The sequence below is a fragment of the Anabrus simplex genome, chromosome 3, assembly GCF_040414725.1.
Source record: "Anabrus simplex isolate iqAnaSimp1 chromosome 3, ASM4041472v1, whole genome shotgun sequence".
Classification (NCBI taxonomy): Eukaryota; Metazoa; Arthropoda; class Insecta; order Orthoptera; family Tettigoniidae; genus Anabrus; species Anabrus simplex.
Window position 1 is genome coordinate 41,984,464 of NC_090267.1, and position 18,750 is coordinate 42,003,213.

The 18,750-nt window shown below is 40.4% G+C and overlaps 1 protein-coding gene across 2 annotated transcripts in view; it reads left to right on the forward strand.

Moving 5' to 3' along the window:
- The first annotated feature begins 460 nt into the window (after nucleotides 1-460).
- LOC136866636 (nose resistant to fluoxetine protein 6) overlaps nucleotides 461-18,750 on the forward strand; it is a 278,908-nt gene continuing 260,618 nt past the window's right edge. For both annotated transcript variants that reach the window (XM_068226571.1, XM_068226572.1), the window contains exon 1: nucleotides 461-756. In XM_068226571.1, the coding sequence (XP_068082672.1) occupies nucleotides 468-756 (289 nt within the window). In that variant the 5' untranslated portion in view covers nucleotides 461-467. The remainder of the gene's footprint in view (nucleotides 757-18,750) is intronic.

Here is an 18,750-nt window from a genome sequence, read left to right on the forward strand (position 1 = left end):
ACCACCAGTAAACTTTGAAAATTACGCAGATTCCGGTAGAGCCTACAAGGATATCCTAAACAATGGAAAGATGCAGCAATAAGAAATTTTCAACATAAGAAAGAATCAGCAGAACAAACACCCGTGAAAAATTTCTGAAATGTCTATAGATACCTAGAAAAGGGTGCTGTCATGTAAAACAGGTCAGATATAATAAAAATATGGTGATTGTTACTCGGAAGGACACTGATTCATGAAAGTAAATATGATGTCAGCACGTTACATTACGTATTTCGTTGATAAAAAGACATTAACTTCCAAAGAAACAATGTTCTTTACCGAGATAATTAAGCACTTAAGACCACTGACTGAAGCACTACACCTGTGTTCTGATAACGATGATCTTTATCTCCGAGTGAGTAAGTGCTTACATATAAACCTCGAATGCTAGATTTGGCCAACTGTTGAGAGATATCCTAACAGCGAACATGGGCTGCTACCGTCTGCTGCCGATTTGCTACGTGTTGCTGATATGTGGTCTATCATCAGGGCAAATGGGCTTGGAAAGGACGCCATTTGCATTACAAGCTACTAGGAACAGGCTCGATCTTCAGAAACTTCTTGCTCATCAACTGACAGCAGAGGATCTACTAAGGCTTGGGATGAATGGAACAGTGATCAACAGTAGAAAATACGAAGGTGTGAAAGAACCTTGTAAAAGCCACGTGACTTTATACGAAAATTCCTACAAATATGGTCAGATGTGGGCCATGTATAGTAAGTATAATACTTCCTTTACAGTGTCACTGATACTTCCATATGATGTAACTGGAACCCTCAATTTCCCCTCAGGGACTGTGTTGGACCTGAAGGCTAATTGATATTTCTGTCAGCGCATAAAAGTCCTATTTAAACTCCACTCATTTTTAATTTTCTTATACAATTTACTTTACGTCGCACCGGCACAGATATCCCTTATGGCGACGTTGGAATAGGAAAGTCCTAGGAGTGTAAAGGAAGCGTCCGTGGCCTTAAATAACCTAGAGTCCCAGCATTGGCCTGGTATGAAAATGGGAAACCACAAAAAACCTTCTTCAGAGCTGCCGACAATGGTGGTCGAACCCCCAGATTCAAGATCACAGGAGAGCACCCCTAAGCACACGGCAGACTCGTCCGGTTCCAGTTAAAAATTCTGCGGGATTCGAAACCGAGACGTTAAATTTGAGATCGGTGACACTTCATCACAGAATTTATATACAGAATGCCCCGGTTACAATATTCATATCAAATAACTCGTAACAAATCTAAGATCAATTTTCACTACCAGTAATGACGCCAAAGGGCAATTTGTAGTATCGTTTTAGGGCGTCAGCATGTGGAGAGATAATGGTACTCTTTTTTTTAATAGGTGTACTATGTTTTATACCCGTAACATTAGAAACATGGATACTATTAGCAACCGTCATCGGAGGTTTCGGGTTCGATTGTCGGTACTGAGGAATTTAATTTGTGGTCATAATAGTAGATGCAGCTCCCCTCAAATGGAGGGGCTGTGTCTCAAAAGAGTTTATCTACCTTGGGACAAGGAGAGAGGCTTACTGTTTAGAGGTTGTGATTAATCTCAAAATCGTACAAGTACTTTTCGGAGAAAATATCTTGAAACGAGATTTGTTCTTCGATTGTGAGAATACTACGTCAGGAAATAATTTCAGTGTCAACCTTTCCAACGTCTCCGATCGACTAAAATATGGAATTTAATTTACAATGCGATTGGCTTCACGTGATTTAGTACAATTTAATGTTGTTGGTGTAGAACCACACGTACATGGCATTCGTAGACCTTGAAGAGGCATTCCATAATATAGATTGGACTGATATATTTGATATTGTGAAGGTTATCGAGATAAGATACAAGAAATGAAGGTCATCTACAATCTGTACAAAAGTCAGTCTGAAGTTATAAGATTCAGGGCTATAAATGGTAGCAGCCAATCTAGAAAGGAGTGAGACAAGGCTGAACTTTGACCCCTCACTTTTTTATTGTTTATATAGAACCGGCGTTGAAGGAAATTAGAGAGGAATTTGAAAAGGGAATCACAAAGCAAGAATAGTAAATCAAAACTCTGTGATTTGTGGATGATATTATTTTATCTGAGTCTACAGAAGATCTGTAGAAAATTCTTTACAGTCTTGGAGGAGGAGTACAAGATTAATTAAATAAATCCAAAACAAAAGTAATAGAGTGAAGTCAAACGAACTCAGCTGATGCAGGAAATATTTGATTAGGAAATAAAGCTGGTTCTCTTCACAAGCTGCTTTAAGTCGCACCCACACAGATAGGTCTTATGACGACGATGGGATAGAAATGGGCTAGGAGAAGGAAGGAAGCGGCCGTGACCTTAGTTAAGGTACAGCCCCAGCGTTTGGCTGGCGTGAAAATGGGAAACCACTGAAAATCATCGTCAGGTCTGCCTACAGTGGGATTCGAACCCACTGTCTCCCGGATGCAAGCTCACAGCCGCGCACCTCTGATCGTAGGCCAACTTGCTCAGTGGGGTTCGAACCCACTATCTCCCGAATGCAAGTCCACAGCTGCGCGCTCCTAAAAGTACGGCCAACTCGTTAATAACCAGCTCAGAAGTTAAGACAAAATGAGCTTTTGAAATAGACAGACAGATAGATAGATAGGTAGATAATGCCTTTATTGGTGGCGAAGTTAGGGCTCAAGGCCCTCTCTTACACTTAACCACTTTATACAATTACAAACACAAATGAATCAAATAATATTAATAGCCATACTAATACTACTACTAATGATAATAATAATAGAATCCTTAATTTTAAAATACGCAAAATAAAGTACACTTAAACGAAGTAACTCTAGTAATCCATTCTAACATTTCTTCATTCACTCAACAATTATCCAGCAAGTCAGCGGGATCGACTCATCAAATTCTCGCGGCGAGATTTTGTCTCTAATATTCGCAGGTAGCGAATTCCATGACCTGGACACATAGATGATGAAAGAGCGGTTGTAAACAACAGTGCGGTTTATGGGTATTGCCAAGGAGGAGCCAGATCTTGGATCTTGTTTTGTGGTCATGATAGGACGAGAGATAAGGAAAAGATGAAGACAGATAGTGGGGATTATTATTGGAAAGTATTTTATGCAGAAGCGATAACACGTGAACTGCACGGCGCAGATGCACTCGAACCCACGACAGCTCCTTATAGTAAGGTGATATATGAGCATCATATCGCAGATACAAGATATATCTTTGCAGCTGTTCAGGCTCCGGTCCAGTTTCTTGTTACTGTCGCAGGTTATTTCAGTCAACACACTATCACAGTAGTCAAATATAAGTGTTATCAGAGAGTGAATTAGTTGTACTTTAAGTCGAACGGAGAATACACTACATAACCGTTTCAATGGACATAAGCATTTATGTACTTTATTACATGTGCTTATCACGTGTTGAGTCCAATTTAGGGTCTCAGTCATAATAATTCCTAAGCTAGTCGGTGAAGTAGGTTACGGTATGATTTTATTGATTAAATTATTGAGGAGATATCCCGTTGCATGAAAGAATATAGATTTTCACTGGTGCTAATAATAACTTGAGTTTTACTTGGGTGCATGAATGAACTGTTTTTATTTGCATAATCACTAAGATGTTGAAGGTCGAAATTTATTTCAGTTATTGCAGTATCAATATCACTCGGTACATCATCCGCGTACACTTTCAATTTGCAGAATTTAAGTGCTTTTGATATATCATTAATTTCGATGATAAAGAACAGTGGTCCGACGAACGACCCCTGAGGACACCGAGCGTCTTACTTTGCCATTCTGAACTCACATTTCCACCTGTCACACGTTGCCGGCGATTTTAAATGTAAGAAGAAGAAAGCGAAGTGGCACACTATTTAAATTTAACTATTGAAGTTTCCGCAGTAGTAACTGACGGTTGATAGTGTCTAAGGCATTACTGAGATCTAATAATGGCAGTAAAGTCACGTCACGTTAGTCAATTGGACGTCTTATATCATCTGTCACTCGTAGTAGAGCTGTCGCAGTGCTATGTCTTTTCTTGAAGCCGGATTGAAAGGGTTGGATGAGGGAATGCTTGCTGAGGTATTCAGTAACTTGTGTATGAAGTAGACCTTCAAGCACGTTGGATAAGGTTGGTAGGATGGAAACTGAACGATAATCTGAAGGGAAATCTACCTTGGAGCTTTTTGGGATGGGTATAATTAGTGCACCTTTGCAAACATCTGGAACACTCCGTTTTTCAGGCAGTAGTCAAATATATGGGTTGGTATTGGCAGAACATCTCCTAAGATATCTTTAATTAGCGATATAAGAATATCATCATTACCTGTGGCATTAAATTTAATAGAGTATATCACACCTTTAACTTCTTTTGAGCTGACATTTCTAAAAGAGAATTGCTCATTCACAGACTGCTGTTGAAGCAAAGGTAGTGAAATTTTAGGGAAGGAGGCGGAGGATATTCTTTGCCGTGCGAAATGATCATTTAAATCCTCTAGCGATATGCTTGGTACGTATTGTTCTACGGCTTTGCCTATAACTAAGGTATGCAATTTACTCCATTTTGTCGCGGGCTGTTATTGTTCATCAGTTCCTGAATGTATTTATATTAAAATTTGTATTTAACTGCTTAGTTCTGTTTCTCAGAATCTTGTACCCCACAAAATCATCTGTGCTATGCGTCTGTCTGTATTGTCTGTACAATTTGCCACGACTGGCCATAACAGATCTTATCTCGGCCGTTAGCCACGCGAAAGAATGTTGGGTGATTCTTACCTTTTTCTTTGGTGCGTGCTTGTCAAATATTTCCAGTAACAGTGAATTGAATTTCTTTGCATTGCAGTTAATGTTCTGAGAATTAGGTATACTATCCCAAGGCAAGTTGTGTGCATCGCGGCGTAGTTTATTCCAGTCCTTATGCCGTAAGTCTCGTATTTTCATGTATCGTGGTTTGTACTTTGGTATTCGTGTATAATAACACATGTGCAATAGGTCATGTGAAGAGATACCAGGAGCAGGGATCTGTCCGTGCTTAATTACTTTTTGAGGTTGAGTTGTCACAAGAAGCTCAATTAAGGTATGACTTGTGCGGTCAGAATAATGAACGTGATTAGTAGCGTTGAGGGGTAAAATCGTAATGTTTGTAGCGAGAAATAAATTCAGTAGATTGTTCGCGTCATTAGTCTGCTTTAAAAGGCCAGTGTTAAAGTCACCCATGATTATAATGTCATCGTATGCCCAGATAAGATTTGCTAATGACGTTACAGAAGAATGCTGAGGGAGAGATGTGAATCTCGTATCACGAATGGAAAGATACTGAATCGAATTTTTGAGAGGAGAGTGATTTGGCTAAATTCGGTCATAGGAAGGTTTGGAATGATAAGACACATCTTAAGACACAGGACTAGTTCATTTGGTTTTTGATGGAGTGTAGTCTGTAAGAATCGTAGCTGTGGACCATGTCATGAATGTGACAAATAGATTAGAATATATGTGTGATGTTGTACCAGGTACGTAGAAAAGAATAGTTTAACACAGAGTAGGTGGCATGGAATGATTCATCAATCTGAATCAATAATAACAACACCAATATAGAAAATATTTTGCAATATTAAGAAAGCAATACTATAATAGAAAATCAACTTTTATCACTGCTGTACACCCTTCCTGCAATTTGTATACGGTCGTTGCCTCAGTTACCCTCTCTCGTGGCTTTGAATGTGATGACGACGCGACGGCATCAAGGGATTGGCTCACCGGTTCCTGAAAAATCCATCGTCGCATGACACTTATGTATTTTATTTATTAATTTTATTGTTTCAAAGACACCACTAGCTAATTCTCGCATTGGAACAGTACATTAAAGAGTTGGCACAGTTATAATATTAAAGAAAAAGTTTTTGTATAATACAGAGATGATAATAATGTATAATAATTTAAATCTAAAATACAACGTTGTTTCAAGGACACAATTGTTGTTTAAAGTTTATATAAGCAGAGCCATACAGCTCTAAATGAAACCTGATAAAATGCTCATCTAGATTGACTAAATGAAAGAACATTAAATGCTGTCCATCCATTTCTTTCATATTTATTTTTTGAATTTATTGAAAATCTTGCAAGTTTCATCGAGTCTGGATTGGTATTAAATAACATTATAGCTCTATACAATGCACCATTAGTTCCATACTTCACTGTAGTCATTCTAGGGACATATAAGCTTCCAGATTGCCGCGTTGTATGATCATGAATACTTGAATTACTGATGAATTTGAGTTTAATTCTTCCCCGATCCAAGCTATATTTAATTTAGAAGGCAAGTGTTACCAATGATATAGATAACCTAACCGGAGAAATGCCTGTTGATGAGTGCATTAATTGTCTGGGCATTAAGAATGGAAAATTATAAAGGGCTCTAAAAGCTTTATTTTGTAGAATTTGAAGTTCTGCTATTTGAACGTGAGTGCAACAACTCCATACAACATTTGTTCATTGTAGATGGCCATGAATTAAAATATAGTAAACACACTTTAGTTAGAATAGAGAATAATTCCACGTAGTCTCTTCAATACAGTCGGTAGTATTTTACTCATAATAAATTGCACAGGATGGCCCCAGTCAAGTGTGGAGGTTATAAAAACACCATTATCTTGTTTTACGTAATCATCATTAAGAGTAAGCGTATCAATCAATCACTACTGATCTGCATTTTGGGGCAGTCGCCCAGGTGGCAGATTCCCTATCTGTTGTTTCCTAGCTTTTTCTTAAATGATAGCAAATAAATTGGAAAATTATTGAACAATTTCCCTTGGTAAGTTATTCCAATCCCTAACTCCCCTTCCTATAAATGAATATTACTTGGTCCTATATCTCCAGCTGGTCGGAAAAGTACAAAAACAGTCCTTTTGGAGTTGAGATGATGGAGATATCGACGCGATTATTTCACCATTGTGCTTGTCTCCCACAAAAACACTCTTCAGAGAGTATAATTTGGATAGGCTATTGAATGGTTTTCTTTTGAATCGCTCAAGGCCTCCACTCACCGTTACGTACCGAGAGCAAGTAACTGAACTCCCAAAACACAAGTTTTCTGAAAGGGAAAGTTCTATCATCGCGCTTAATTTACCATTGCGACATTCAGCTGAGGCCTCGAGTTAACTAGAGATGTCCGAATATCGAATGGATCACTTACAATTTGTTCACAACGACATGTAATCAAACATCAACTCTCCATTCATACAGCCCTGCGAGTGAGATATAGTCATATCAGAAGCTGACGTTAGTTAGTGAGTGACTTTACGATTACGTGTGAAATCAGTGACATTTAGGCCTACTTTTCAACGTTCAGACGATAAAGTCTAGAGATAAACTAGTTATCCCTCTAGCCTTGATACTCAGGTACTCCTTGGTCACTTTGAAGATGATATCGAGCAAATACACACATTTTAAAGAAAAAGTCAGCTGACTTCATCCACTGGCATGGGCAACAAATGACCACATGTTTTAAAAAGGAAGCGCTCATGTCTACATTGAGGAAGGCTTCGCTTCCTCCATTGAGTTGCGAGTTGCCCGTGCGGGTATTAGCGCTAAGCTGAGAGCTTGCGTTCAGAAGATAGTGGGTTCGAATGCTAATGTTGGCAGACTTGAAGATATTCTTCCGTTTCCTCATTTTCAAACCAGCCAAATGCTGCGCCTGTATCTTAATTAAGACCACGGCCGTTGCTTTTCCACTCTAAGATCTATCACATCGTCACCATAAAACCTACCTGTGAAGGTACGCCGTAAAGCAAAAAGCAAAAAAGGAAATAATAATAGGGGAAATCTAGTTAATTTGGTCCTGCGTGAAATTTGAACCGATTGTGGTTTTGGTATTTGCAATTTTGGTTACCCCCTGTCTTAGGTAAGGTCAGCAAGACAGCCAAGAACAGGTTTTTCCTGGAAGTTGTTTTGCTAATGTAGAAGGGGGAAGAGTAAAACAATTTTAATAATCAAATTCCTTGTAAACTTATATGGTGACAAGTAAGTGTACAGTCAAGTAGCTGTTTCAGGCAAGAGGGTGTTCAGCTTTGATGCTACGAAATAGTTGCATAAAGTGGGCTCATGAGAAGTTCAGCATGACTTGTTTTATCATTATCCTATATACCAATATGAATGACCACCATTCATAATGCCGCATTTTATTGTTTAGTATGTCATAATAAATATATTAAGTAATTTATTAGCGCTTATATTCCACCAGTCCAAATTACACGGTCACCTGATCCAAGTTACATACTATCGGTCCAAGTTAGACGACGTTAAATTTTAGAATAAATATTACTTTTTAAACAATCCTGAACATAATATAAAAAAATTTCACCAGATACATTGTACTAATTATAATGTATTACGGTCAATAGAGTTATGGACGTTTAAATTTAAGTGGTCCAAATTACACGTACTTTTCCTAATGATAATTCCTCCTATCCTCGACTACTGTGACGCAATCCTTGTTGGCGCAACTAAGGAACAAACGATGAAAATGTAGCGAGCATTCATCTGTTTCCTCAGATTCATTTCTGACTTCAGCTGAGATGTGCATATAACGCCTTACTATCAAAAACATCACTGGCTAAAACCTGAAAAATATGTAAATATTATGTACCTGTTCCCTCTTTATTACTTTCTAATTTTACTTGTTGCTTTCCTTCTTTCCTTTCTTAATTAGTTTACCCTCCACGCATGACGAATATAAGAACAAGTGTGAGGACTCCTCAAGTTCAAGCACGCCCCGCCAGGCAGCGCTAGAGTGGGCAATCTCCACAGCACTGAACAGCTTGTTTTTGGAATGATGTCAGAGGAAACGTATTACTCTGTAACTGATAAGTATATACACTGTCTTTTGAAAACAATCAGAGATTACAATTAATATAGCACGGACGTGTACAATGGAAAAATCAAACATGGAAATAAGAGCTACGGCCTTCATCACCTGATGCGGAAAGCACAGGTTACTGGAGTGTACATATACAGATTTATTTTAAGACAATACTCTACTTACGAACTCAATTTGTCGGTTAATGATGTTTCAAAAGTTTCCGTGAAGATTTGACGCATATCCAAGACTACAAATCTCTCCACATTTCCTTCCTTATGATGAAAAATCTTCACTTCAGATAATGGTAAACAATTTTGGGGATTACATCCATAACATGTTGAATTCTTGAAGGATCAACTAATTTTTTTTCCATTGAATCGATAAAATCACAAAATATATCGTCCCACATCGGTCAAAATTCTGTGTATTTCTAACCTGCTTCTCAAGCAAATTAATTCTCGATTTTGCTGAATTGAGACTGGATCTAGCTCGAATTTAATTTCGGTTAGTATTTGTAGGCACTTTTGAGCGATAATATTGTCTTTTCGGCACCAGAAAGTACATTACAAATACCCAATTAATTCCCCATTAGGTGCTTCGCTCCCGTATTCAATCATCATTCACCACTTCCTATTTCATTTTGGGGGTTGCACAATCTCACATGAAAGCTATATCAGCAAATTAGGCAACATATGACGCAGTGCTATTGTACGTAATTTCCATCTCACACGAGAGATATCCACTTTTTCACCATTCAATATAAAATTATATTTCTTTCACTATCAAATCATCAGAGAAATAAACATGACAAATTCTGCTATTACGCCTTAACTCAGTATCCTTCCATGCAGTAGCTCTGGCCCATTTTAAAAATTGATTTCTATCCTCCGGTGGTGAAAAAATTTGCATATCATCTACTACAGACCTACAGCCAGGTACAAGGCAGTACAGCATGATGAACTATTCAATTAATCGAGTCACCTGATACATGCTTGAAGTACACAACGCACAACAAACTGAATTTAAGAACTGAAAGCAAAACAAAATTAACTTATTCGCTGAAGTAACTCGCTCAGTAAAGTCTCCCGCATTTTTGTATACCCGAATTGGCGGAACTACCGGAGCACCTGCTGGATATAAACGCTTGCAGTGCTTGCAGTGGCGGAACCACGAACTACCGCGCTATAATTATTGAATCCTAACACTTGGTCTTATATTCGTCGTGCTCCAGGTTTGGTTTTCCGTCGGACTCAGGGAGGGATCACGCCTCAACCACCTCAAGGGCAGTGGCCTGGAGCGTGAGATTTTGATTCAGGGGATACAACAGGGTGGGGGGGTGGATGACCAGTACCTCACCCAGGTGCTCTCACCTGCTATGCTCAACAAGTGTCTTGTGGAGGGGTAGGGATATTGGAAACGATAGACAAGGAAGGGGAAAGGAAGCGGCCGTGACATTAAGTTAGGTACCATACCGGCATCTTGCCTGAAGAAGAAGTGGGAAAGCACGGAACACCAATTCGAGGATGGCTGAGAAAGGAATAGAACCCCCCACCCCTATACTCAGTTGACCTTCGAAGGCCTTTAAGGGCCCTTGTACCACATTGAAGCACTGTGTATATTTTAAAATATAATTCTATTTACAGAAAAGCAGTTGGGACTTTCATTTAAAAGTGCTGAATTTTGCTGGTATTACACCTGGATTCAGGAGGTCAAATGGACTGTATCGCAATTGAAATATATAAGACATTTGACTGGGTACATCATGGGAGACTACTGGAGAAAATGAATACTATTGGACTAGACATAAGAGTAACTAAATGGCTGACTATATTTCTACATAATAGAAAACAGAGAAATAAATTAGGTGAAGAGTTATCTGATACTGTAATCATTAAGGTGGGAATTCCTCAAGGCAGCATTAATGGCCCTTCATGTTTTCTTATACATGCAAATTATATAAGTACTGGAATGACAGATAGGGCTTTTCGTGGATGATATTATACTGTTACAAGATTGAGCAACTGCAAAAAACATCGACAATGTTGTGAGATGGACAACAGGCAGTGGTATGATGATAAACGGGGTTAAAAGTCAGGTTGTGAGATTCACTAATAGGGATAGACCTCTCAGTTCATGTGCTGAAAGTTACTTACGGGGGTCACTGTAAGTACCTTGGTGTTAATATAAGCAAAGATTATCATTGGGGTGAATACATAAGTGGGATGTAAATAAACGGTATAGATCTCTGCACACGTGTATGGGGGTACTTAAAGGTTGTAGTACGCATGTAAAGGAAAGGACATTCATGTCTCTGGTAAGACTGCAACAAGAGTATGGTTCCAATGTACGGGATCCTCACCAGGATTACTTGATTCGAGAAACGGAGAAATTCAAAGGAAAGCAACTCGACGTGTTCTGGGTGCTTTCGGACAAAATGATTACGGAGTTTGAACTGAGAAAACTTGGGAGAAAGGAGACGAGTTGCTCGACTAAGTGGTATGTTCCGAGTGTCAGTGGAGAGGTGGCCTGGAATGTCATAGGTAGGCGAATACGTTTGAGTGGTGCTTTTATAAGTCGTTAAGATCACAATATGAAGACTAAGTCAAGAGGACCAATTCGGGCATATATTCGTTTATAGGAAGTGGAGTTAGGAATTAGAATAATTCACTACAGGAGATGTTCAATAAATTCCCAAATTCTTTGCAATTATTGAAGAAAAGGCTAGGTAAGCAATAGACAGGGAATCAGCCACCTGGGTGACTGCCCTAAATGCAGATCAGTGGTGATTGATTGATTGATTGATTGATTGATTGATTGATTGATTGATTGATTGATTGATTGATTGATTGATTGATTGATTGATTGATTGATTGATTGATTGATTGATTGATTGATTGATTGATTGATTGATTGATTGATTGATTGATTGATTGATTGATTGAAGTTCGTCCTCAGAAAAAGCTACTGATTACCTGGAAAACTTGAGTGATAACATTTGCCTTAACATTGAAGACCTTATCTCACTCGACTTTATTCCCACCTCTCGATAAGCATGCGATAACGAACACGTTGATAGGGATTGAATTAAAATTCTCAAGCAGTAGCATTTACAGATCACGGACCTGAAAAATCAGAAAATGGAAACATTTTCTCATCCTTGAACATGTATTGAGGTGTATGTAGAACTTATAAACATTACCGAATTATCAGCTCTGACTTCGTTTCACAACCATTAGAGCTGAACAACTCATTTACAATGATAAGATTATTAAAATTGAAGGATACTATCGATCACACTTTGATTTGGCTAATACAGTAAATCACTAAATGGCATTTCATGTTTTTAGTGAAATTTTGGCTATTGTTGAGTGCATGGTGAAAAGTATTTATTCACTTGTTAACTTGTTTTATCCTTACCGTTGTTCTTACACGTTCTTCGTTAATGACGCATTGACATAGGCAAAATCAAGTAGTATTCCATTTATCAGCTTAACACACAAATTTATACTAAATATGAATCAGACAGTGCTAATATTAAACGCACGGCACTTAACGCCCTTGAAAGGGCTCCAGCCTGCCCAGCGACCGCTGCTCAGCCCGAAGGCCTGCGGGTTATGAGGGGCCGTGTGGTCCGCACCACGCACGTAACCTCTCGGCCGTTATTCTGGGCTTTCAAGACCGGGGTCGACATCTCACCGTTAGATAGCTCCTCAATTCTAATCACGTAGGCTGAGTGGACCTCGAACCAGCCCTCAGGTCGAGAGAAAAATCCCTGATCTGGCCGGGAATCGAACCTGGGGCCTCCGGCAAGAGGCAGGCACGCTACCCCTACACCACGGGTCCGGCTGTGCTAATATTAAGGCGCGAAGTATTTAATTATTCGAAGTCACGAATATCCCCAAGCGTCATCATTATTACATGAAATGGTTCAAAATGTTCAGCCTCTCAGATTATTTCCACATCTTCTTCTGGAACAATGGTTTTCCACACATAGAACCTATTTTTGTTAACAAAGAACTGGTATAAAGGTCATGTCCAGATGCTGGTAATAACGACTTACCACTGGAATAGGTTCCGGAGGCAATCTGGGAACTGCAGTATCACGATGCGGAATTATAATTGCTATAAAAAAAGGTTGACATGCAGTTAATGACAAATGTTATACCAAATTCCACCAGAGGCACGGGATCGTGGACTTAACAAAGGTTCCATCTTGCGAAAGTCGTAGAAACCAATCTACTGTACCATTTCAATTGCTACCTTTTCCAGGTCATTGACATGGACGTTAACTAGGTTACGCACGAGAAAACTAAATTTCGATTTTTTAATATTTATTTTAGATTCTACCTTTCCAACGTCAACGCTTCAATTGATATGCAATGCTCATTATTCATCTAACTTCACTGTTTATGCTAATCTATGCTTATGTTCCATTAACACGTTCGCGGCCGATTACGACAAATGGGCGTCATGACTCCATTTTCACGTAGTGCCGATGACGACGCACGAGCGTCACACTCCGCACCTAATATTAAAGCTCGTATTTCTACTAGTAACCATGTAAACAAGTGGAGCTCTTACCTGTACATTGCTAAGCTGCTGTTAAACACATGCTCCAACTAGGCAGCAGGTTTGTTTCTGTAGTCGTTACAATTCGGCATAATTTTCTGCGAAGTCAACAGAGAATAGTGAGGTTGCAGAACCTGATTAGCGGAAGAAGCACCACCCCGTAGACTCTCAAAATCTATCCCACCATCAACAAAAACTCCTATGATCGCGGGAGACCCTGGTTAAACGCATGTGCCACCTATCTCTGGAGAGATAGGTGGTGTGAAATGTACCGATGTTGGTGCGCTTAACTTTCCTCCTCACTTAGTCTGTAATAACTGTATTAAGTTATGATTTTTAAAATTTAGAAAAGGGAAGTAACTATTTGTTGTGCGGGGCTTGATTTTTGTGTAGAAAATTAAATTTATATTTCAGTATGTGTGTATGTGACCAGGGCAACGGCCTCGCTGTTATGTTGGCTGACACAGTAATTGTTAGTGTGTATCGGTATGTGGCAGTCCTGGGTGGTCATCCATCCAGGTTTTGACCACGTCCAATGTTGCTTTGATATTGCAACGGGTCTCTACCGATGATGTTCTCAGTGACTGTACATATTAATTTAATGTATGCGAATGTTATTATTCAGAAAGCAGTGTTTGTTCGTGCGCCTGCCTCGATTACCTGTTTTCTGGTGTTTCGGTTTTGAATGGAGTTAACTTGGCTTTGAAATGTTGGTGGGTATCGGAAGTGATAGGGGGTTGGAGTAACTTGGTATGTTCGTATCGTGATGAATGAGTTTCTTGGCTAAATGGTCTCAGCTACTCGACCCACCCTGGTGTTCCTGCGGAGGGGAGGGGGGTTGGTGTCTGCTTACGACGAATCGCACAAGCCGTGCAGACAGTATTAGAAGGGAGTGGCAGCGCAGGACTGTATGTTGCATGTAGAGAGTGTCCAGGAGAGCCAGGCTCATGTCTTGAGCAATATTTCGTGAAATTCCGCAAAATAACGAATTAATTGACTCCAAACAATGCCATATCTACCGGTGTTTGTTGCAGCATATTATTAGAGGCTACTGCGTTAACTAGGTCCGTTGTACAGCAATTTTTCACATAGCAACAAAACACAGCAGCATTTTTGCCAGACATGTTCTAAAACGTGTTTATTCGTCGTAGGAAATTTATTGAATATGTACGACCGAACAAAACATTCTTTCTCCGATTCTACTCCATTACCTGCCATGACGCATACGCTACGTCATACGGCACTGCGGACGAAAACCACATCAAATGTGCGTCATGGCTCCCACGCACAGAAATATTATTGAAATAATTCAAATTATATTCTGAAATGCGTAAGGACACAGAAATAAACTCCGTAAAGCAAGAGAAGTATTTCGGTACCGCGGTAACGGTCACCCATATCCGAGCGGCCGCGAGCTTGTTGAGATAATATTATCACCCTCTGTTCCCAACGCCCAATTTACGGCAGATGTGAAATTATTCAACCTACCAGGAAACTGATTAATATTTCTACTCTGTATTCTTAATTTTATACATTTATGAGACGTGTTCAACTGTGATTGGAATATGCTCATCTTATTGTGAGTCCAAACGTGTCGGTAGACCGTGTCAAATGTGCACAATGTGCGTCGTGCTAGTTTTCATTACCCTTACCTGTCTCTGTCATGATTGTCTTCCACCGTGTGCTCAACCTCTATCTTTTATTTTCCTACGGTTGACATGAAGTTTTAAAACTGTTCTTATTTCTGTGATCATTTTAATTGCAGAATAATTTCAAATCTAGCGGGGTAAACATTATACTTCAATTTATCTATTTTGAGTCTAGGACGAAAATCACTTCTAAGAAAACTAAGGGCGTATTCTGCCCGAAGGCAGGTCCGAACCTCCGCAGAGGTGTTCCTGAGCCGGAGTTTACGTGCGGTAGGGTGGCCAGTTCCTTTCCGCTCCTCCATTCCCCTACCCCCCACCAACAGCGCGTGGCAACCCATCCAACTCCTGACCACGCCCGATGTTGCTTAACTTCGGAGATCTCGCGGGATCCGGTGTTTCAACACGGCTACAGCCGTTCGCCGTGCTTATGTATTGTACACAATTTTATGTTCTTAAAACTTAAGCAATTTCACGGATTTTCGGCAGATATTTTTCTGCGCTTATTCATCGCATGGTTTACGAGGAAATTTTGCATATGTATAGTTCGTCCTGTTGCTGGTAGATGGTATAATCCATGAACAGCAATGCGCGTCATGATGAGTCTCAATTCATAATTGGCTTTTATCCATTTTCTGTTGATATATGCATCTGTAGCGTAAAACTCAGGAAATGTTTTTCCTTTTTCTTCTTCTTCTTAATCTGGTTATCCTCCAGGGTCGGCTTTTTTCCTTCAGACTCGGCGAGGGATCCCACATCTATCGCCTCAAGGGCAGTGTCCTGGAACTTCAAACTCTGGGTCGAGGGAGACAACTGAGGAGGATGACCAGTACCTCGCCCAGGCGGCCTCACCTGTTATGCTGAACAGGGGCCTTGCGGGGGGATGGGAAGATTGGAAGGGATAGACAAGGAAGAGCGAAGGAAGCGGCCGTGGTCTTGAATTAGGTACCATCCCGGCATTTGCCTGGAGGAGAAGTGGGAAACCACGGAAAACCACTTCCAGGATGACTGGGGTGGGAATCGAACCCGCCTCTACTCAGTTGACCTCCCGAGGCTGAGTAGACCCCGTTCCAGCCCTCGTACCACTTTTCAAATTTCGTGGCAGAGCTGGGAATCGAGCCCGGGCCTCCGGGGGTAGCAGCTAATCACAGCAACCACTGCACCACAGAGGCGGACCCTTCTCCCTTTTTCCTTGCATTTCTCGGAGTAGACTGATATGTTTCAGTAGATGGCAGGAATAGGTCCTATCTCGAATCTTCAATGTTGAAGGATTCTCCGGCGACTACATATGTCAGGCGTGAGAGTGTATACTTTGAATTACATAAGGAATCTTGCTTTTAATTTCCCGTTTTCCTTGATATTCCTTATTTTGAGTTGGCCGCAGATTAATGTCAAACCAGTGGCGTGATGTTTAACTTAAAAATTAGTTCTAGAAAAATTCACTCCAATTACAAAAGAAGTCCCTCGGTCTAATTGGGAGCAAATTCATCTGCAGAAATAGCACTGAGTTATTTCTTCCTGAGTTCTGAATGACATGGACATTAATCCCCCTTATTTTCTCTGTTTTGTCCGCCTCTGTGGTGTAGTGGTTAGCGTGATTAGCTGCCACCCCCGGAGGCCCGGGTTCGATTCCCGGCTCTGCCACGAAATTTGAAAAGTGGTACGAGGGCTGGAACGGGGTCCACTCAGCCTCGGGAGGTCAACTGAGTAGAGGTGGGTTCGATTCCCACCTCAGCCATCCTGGAAGTGGTTTTCCGTGGTTTCCCACTTCTCCTCCAGGCGAATGCCGGGATGGTTCCTAACTTAAGGCCACGGCCGCTTCCTTCCCTCTTCCTTGCCTATCCCTTCCAATCTTCCCATCCCTCCACAAGGCCCCTGTTCAGCATAGCAGGTGAGGCCGCCTGGGCGAGGTACTGGTCATACTCCCCAGTTGTATCCCCCGACCAAGAGTCTGAAGCTCCAGGACACTGCCCTTGAGGCGGTAGAGGTGGGATCCCTCGCTGAGTCCGAGGGAAAAACCGAACCTGGAGGGTAAACAGATGATGATGATGATGATGATGATGGACATTAATCCCCTTTATTTTCTCTGTTTTACTCGTGCAGTATGGCACACAACGATGGCACCCATAAAAAATAAACATTGTTACTTCTCTTGGAGACTTGCGTAGGACCACAGACGCATAGAATAATTAAAATGGGTATAGTCCGGCTCCACGGCTAAATGGTTAGCGTGCTGGCCTTCGGTCACAGTGGTTCCCGGTTCGATTCCCGGAAGGGTGGGGATTTTTAACCATAATTTGTTAATTCCCCTGACACGGGGACTGGGTGCATGTGTCGTCTTCATCATAATTCCATGCTCTTCACGACACACAGGTCAAATCAAAAGACCTGCATCTGGCGAGCCGAAGTCTTCGGACACATCCCGGCACTAAAAGCCATACGACTTTTCATTTTTCATTAAAATATCAATAACTATTGGTACTAATTTTTTTTTACATTCGGTCCCTTAAGGGGGCGGCGGGCCTCCTAGATGGTAAAGCTGTCTCTCAGGCCAGGTGAAGGAGATGTTTGGATAAGGTGAGGGGTTTATTAGGAACTATCACGGCGTCCGCCTTTGCGCAGGAGAATGGAAAACCAATCTCAACTCAGGACAGAGGAAGGTAGGGACTAGTACCTCCCCGTCTCCCGAGAGGAGAGCAGTAGAGCCACGATCGAGCCGTGACCATCGGTACCACCAAAGTATCCACTGACGTCATCAGTAAAATTAAACACAGTTAATATAACTGGGCCCATGCAATATACATACTTCACCTTCTTCAAACATGATACTTGTTCACTCGTAGATAACGAATAACAAACTCATTCACAAGCAGTTCAATTACTGTTTCTTGCAATGTTTTCTTTCCACTGAATTTCTTGTAGTAGTAGTTGTTATTGTTTTCGTTGTTGTGTAATTATTTTTAACTTTACTTTATTATGACTTGTAACATTAAGCTAGTAGTAAACTCAACCTATAGTATCGTATTCAATAGTATTGAGCACGGAAATACTTAAGTATAATATGATGTTGGATTTAAAATTGTTAAGTAGTAGTTTTTCTTATTATATTTTCCTTCCGTGTAATTGCTTGTTGTTGTTGTTGTTGTTGTTGTTAGGTAATTATGTTTTAACTTTGGTTTATTATCATACTACTGTAAGTGACCATTGCCCCCGGGGTATTTCCCTATTGCGATGTATTTGTTGATAATAATGATAATAATGGACACTTGCTCGAAATCCTTCAAAAGTATGTTTAATTTTTCCTGAACTTGTTAGCTTATTATGCAGGGAAGCAGGTCCCAAGAGCGTTTTGTCGAATTCAGTACCTAAGTGCACTAAATTCCTAACATATGCGCTTAGGTGACAGGCCCCCGTTTTTATGTATGGCTGTTTTTCACTTTAGCTTAACTCAATTTTGTCTATCCGTTGACGGTATCACACCTAGGAGTTTTGAAGAATATTGTGGAGCGTCATTTCCGGTTAATCAAGCATGACGATTTCCTCGGAGAGTTTGTTTCGATTTCAGAGATACAGTGCGAAGTTTCGTTCTGAAATTCAATAATTTTCTAGACTTCATTTTCTATGACAAATGCACCTTCTCTATGGAA